At 37.0% G+C, this 5,000-nt stretch overlaps 2 protein-coding genes across 4 annotated transcripts in view; one reads left to right on the top strand and one right to left on the bottom strand.

Moving 5' to 3' along the window:
- Positions 1–5,000, top strand: part of LOC119598532 (alpha-1,3/1,6-mannosyltransferase ALG2-like) — a 72,423-nt gene that overhangs the window by 40,819 nt on the left and 26,604 nt on the right.
- The window catches only part of LOC119598531 (probable ubiquitin carboxyl-terminal hydrolase 12), a 16,184-nt gene that overhangs the window by 4,274 nt on the left and 6,910 nt on the right, over positions 1–5,000 (bottom strand). For all 3 annotated transcript variants that reach the window (XM_037948154.1, XM_037948153.1, XM_037948155.1), the window contains 9 exons: positions 4,981–5,000; positions 4,572–4,694; positions 3,937–4,050; positions 3,132–3,188; positions 2,483–2,596; positions 1,677–1,805; positions 1,271–1,318; positions 556–603; positions 24–118 (listed from right to left, as the gene is read on the bottom strand). The exon at positions 4,981–5,000 is cut by the window's right edge and continues 136 nt beyond it. In XM_037948154.1, coding sequence (XP_037804082.1) covers positions 24–118; positions 556–603; positions 1,271–1,318; positions 1,677–1,805; positions 2,483–2,596; positions 3,132–3,188; positions 3,937–4,050; positions 4,572–4,694; positions 4,981–5,000 — 748 coding nt within the window. The remainder of the gene's footprint in view (positions 1–23; positions 119–555; positions 604–1,270; positions 1,319–1,676; positions 1,806–2,482; positions 2,597–3,131; positions 3,189–3,936; positions 4,051–4,571; positions 4,695–4,980) is intronic.

Here is a 5,000-nt window from a genome sequence, read left to right as displayed (position 1 = left end):
AAAACCGTAATACCCATATTTACTTTTTGGAAAGTAAGAAGTCAGTGAGCTCTGTTGTGTGATATAAGCACTGCAGAACACAGTTCATGTAGCATGTGTTTCCCACGTTTGGTAGACCCTGAAAAAACAGTGGTGCAAACAATAAACATTATGGCCTCAAGGTAACAGCAAGAGCTGAGAAACAGTCTTCGTTTTCTATCATAACTTACTGAATGGAATCAGACAATGAAATCACGACAAATTTACTCAACAAAGGAATTTCATCTTGTAAGTAGGTTTGACGATGGTTCGCATGAAATATCAGATAATTGAACCCTCCCTCAATCACACGTCATTTATCTTTTTTTCAAATTTATGAACACTTTTCGCCAAAACTGCATATCAGATTAATTTTATTAGTTGGCGATAATCATCAAAGTTAACCAAAGGCCAGACATGGGAAATAAGAAGTGCTTCATTGCAAAATGGTCAGAGGTTCATCTTCCTATTCGAACCTGGTCATTAAATCCAACACACCAGACGGTTAATCGTTCAAAAAAGGCTAAATAAACTCACCGAGAACTTCTGGAACTTCTTGTGTTGTGGATCTTCTTGGTGTCTCTCCTGGAAGTATGAAATGAAAGAATGAAAGCAGCCATGTGCTTCGACTTTGTATAACTGATCCATTCTTGTGCCAGAGACGCGAAGTAAGACTGTGTCATCAGTGTGGAACTCTAATGGGGATCTTTGTGTAAACCATTAGTTATCTTTGTTTTGTATCGAATGTTTTCTTTAAATGGTCTAATTTCTGATGTATATATTATGTGTGTGTGTGTGCGCGCGCGCGTGTGTGTGTATAAAACAAATCCGACAATAAAATTACGACGAATTTACTCAACAAACGAATTTCATCTTACAAGTAGATTTGACAATACGGATCAAATATCAGGTGATTGAACCCTCGGCTAATCACGCGCCATTTCTCTCTCTCTCTCTCTCTCTCTCTCTCTCTCTCTCTCTCTCTCTCTCTCTCTCTCTCTCTCTCTCTCTCTCTCTCTCTCAAATTTAGCTCTGTGGCTAAACCCACTTCATGTGCTCTTTCTGTCAAAACTGCATATCAAATTAAATTTATTTGTAGGAGATAATCATCAACGTTTACGAAAGGCCAGACATGGGAAATAAAAGGTCCCTAATTTCAAAATGGTCAGAGGTTCATCTTCCTATTCGAACCTGGTCATTAGATTCAGCACACCAGACGGTTAATCGTTCAAAAAAGGCTAAATAAACTCACCGAGAACTTCTGAAACTTCTTGTGTTGTGGATCTTCTTGGTGTCTCTCCTGGAAGTATGAAATGAAAGAATGAAAGTAGCCATGTGCTTCGACTTCGTACAACAGATCGATTTCTGTGCCACAGACGTTAATTCAGGCTGTGTCATGAATGTGGAGATTTAATAATGATCTTTGTGCAAAACATTGGTTACCTTTATTTCATATTGAATGTTTTCTTTAAATAGTCTAATTTCTAAATGTGTAAACACACACACACACACACATTATATATTTTGATCTATATCTATCTATCTATATATAGATATATATCAACCAGCTTTAATAATAATAAAAAGATATATATATTGAAACATACACACACATCACACAAGCACACAGAGAAAGTGAAAATAGATAAAAGACGCACCCTTTCACTTTTCCTTTTCAATGACCCTGAAGAAAGCGAAGGAGGATGCCTGTTGCCTTGCTTAAACGTCCTGTTGTCTTGGGAAACGTTTCGCCTGGTTGGTATAGGGCTTATCTGCAAAGCTGTGTTCTGTGGATGTTCATATAATTAACACAACTGATTTTTAGAGAGAAAAAAAGTCGTTTTATAGTAAATGATTATAATGAAGCAATTGTAACAGTTGCAGTTAGCATTGTCCTCATTATTGTACTGTTATTGAGACTACTGCCATCATTATGAAAACATGCAGTAGTTAAATTACTTATTTTCCAGAAAATCAAAAAGCGGATTATCCATATATAGCAGGGGTTTTTAGTTTTGGGGGTCGAAAGTTGATAATTCCTCTCTCTAATGTACATGGAAACAGCATATCTACTTATTTATTTATTTATTTATTTTTACTTGTACACGTATTTTCTACCTTCTGAAGAACGACAGACAGAAATTTCCACTTCACTAAAGGAGGTTCATTGAAATGCGACCCAAAATTTGCTAAGTCATGATGGCAATGAAACCCAGGATTTTTGTTCCCCCTTTCAATAAACCAATTTTGGCAGTGTTTCTCTCTCTCTCTCTCTCTCTCTCTCTCTCTCTCTCTCTCTCTCTCTCTCTCTCTCTCTCTCTCTCTCTTGTCACTCTATTTCAAACTAACGGCCGATGAATATAAATTTCAAAGTCGAATTTTCTCCCATTCACCAACAGCACTGCCCTCGTTTTCTACTAATCTATATGACTATAAATCACGGGAAAACAAAGTAAAAACGCACCCCTAACATTTCCTTGGCATTTGGTGAATAATCGAGAGACATATTCCGTTTCTGCTTGTCTGTTGCACTGTCATCGTGGATTGCATTGTATTGATAAGGCGCCTGGGAGTATATCTGGAAAAAAATGGGGGATCGAGATTAATGAGACTAACTAATAAAATCAAGGTAATTTAATTCTAATATCCATAATGGTTACATAATCGTGATTACCCCTACAGTTAATAATACAATCAACATTGGTACATTCCCTTTACTATCAAGGTACTTTAAGATAGGCAGCACCATTCCATCAGTGAAAATCTTAGTTGGCTACTGCCAAGCATTAAAATTTTTTGTCATTCATTTCTTACGTAGGTCTTTTTTGTTTGCTTTCACCATTGTCATTTCAGAACTATTTTCAAAGAAACTATACTGAAAAACAGCTTACAATAGCACACAGGTTGACAGAGGCAAAAAAGGGGCTGAGCTTTTAGCCAATGAGCATACACCATGAGATGTCAGATATAGCTATATTTATTTGTATGATTTACTTAATGCTTTTATCATTTCCAGAAGTAAAACTCAAATTCCACCTCTTTCATTTATAATAACTAAGTGTTCCATACTATAAATATCTCTCGGAATAATCTAGGGAAAAAGCATGACAAACCTCTGGGAAGCTGGCAGATTTGGACACCATTCCTCCCTGACTGTACAAGTTCCTTTCCTGAAAAAAGGCAGTTTAATCAGTGATTTTCCGTATATCAAAATAAAGATAATGATAATATGAAAAATACTCAATCCTTGCCGTCAGACAAAAATGTGGTGTGCTTTCAGCAGGCAACTTAATCTAGATGTAAATGTCTTTCAAAAAAAAAAAATAATAATAATAGATGTAGTCGTGACACATATTTCAATTCTTCACGAAAAAACAAAACACTCTACGGTACTAGTACAATGACAGGCTGCCCTACTATCAATATAAGTTCAGTAAAACATGTGACATTTTTAAACCCTCCCACAAATCAAAATTAAAGAGGATTTCGAAATTATTTTCTCGTCTTTCCATTAACCTGTTGAGTGTGTGATGTGTGTGTGTGTGTGTGTGTGTGTGTGTGTGTGTGTGTGTGTGTGTGTGTGTGTGTGTGTGTGTGTGTGTGTGTGTGTGTGTGTGTGTGTGTGTTTTGTATTTTTTTTTTCATTTCTTCCACTTTCTAATTCCCCATTAACGACACCGACTGACGTAGCTTACATAAATTAACTTCAAGGTGGGGTTTCCTTCCCCGTTTTAGCACAGCACCAACTGGTCTCTACTTTGTTATAAATGCATTTCAAGATAGAATTTCCTACCATTTTTCATCGAGTTTTGCCCTCTTGGGACGTTTTCCGGTCTTGAAACGTCAGCAGTAGAGGTAAACAAGGGATCATCCATCTACACACTTTTATAACCAATAGAAATTTAAAGTAAAACGCACCAGGAAAAAATCGTCCTTGCCCTTAACAAAGTCAGGGAGAGACCCGGTTCTCAGTTCCTGTTCTTGTTCTTTTGTCACCACGTTGTCTTCGAGAACTTTCGACTCCTGGTGCGCCTGGGAGAACATCGGAAGAGGAAGCAAAACAGGTAGTTTAATCAACAACACTGGGTGAGACTAGAAGGATAGTAGTTTGTAAAAGGCCAACCAGTCTTTTGATATGATCTAGCGGGAAAATCTGAAAGTTTACTATAATTTAGCGGTTTTTAAATCCTTTTTAGCGGGAAAATGAGGATTTTTTTTAATCTAGCGAATTTACTTTTTTTTTTTAATCTAGCGATTTTTTAAGTTTTGTGGACAACACTGACAATAACTAAAACTAACAGTTGGGGAAGATGGTCTTATTGGTTATTAGTACTAGTAGTAGTATTACTTTTAGCTCTACATTCTTAAATTAGAATAGCTTTACCAGTAGACAGACTGAAATTTTGAAAACTAGTTAAATAATTATATCATAATAAAAGTTTCTGAAAATGTTGCTCCCTTCTCACGTTATCCACAACATACCTTTTATCTTCAACTAACAACTTTAAAGAAAGAAAAGAAAAAGGGAAACTCTCTAATCCAAACAAACGCACCTCGACAGTCTTCTTTTCGCCTTCCTTCGACGCTGTAAGATGCGCGGAGAACTGCTCGCTCTGTCGCTCGGTGAAAGGCCTGTAGTCTGACGGAACACTGGACCTGCCTGATGCGTAAGCTCCCTGTGAATATTGGGGGGGAGGGGTGTAAATATAACAGGTGGAATGATACTAATGATAATAATTGTTGGTTTTCTTCATTACCTCTGCTATTTTCTTACTATTGCTATCACTTACCCTGCTGAAATCTACAAAATGACTAATCTTTGGTATCTATTTATCTATCTATCTATATAAGCGGTGAACACACACACACACACACACACACACAAACACACCGGGTGCGAATGGAAAACTAGCCCTCTACCACTATGACATGCAATCTGCAAATGCATAAAGTATGGCCTACCTGTGTTCTTTCATCGCACG

The sequence above is a fragment of the Penaeus monodon genome, chromosome 41 (assembly GCF_015228065.2).
Source record: "Penaeus monodon isolate SGIC_2016 chromosome 41, NSTDA_Pmon_1, whole genome shotgun sequence".
In the NCBI taxonomy this organism is placed as follows: domain Eukaryota; kingdom Metazoa; phylum Arthropoda; class Malacostraca; order Decapoda; family Penaeidae; genus Penaeus; species Penaeus monodon.
Note: the sequence above shows the minus strand (reverse complement) of the source record. Positions and strands in the feature narration are given on the sequence as shown.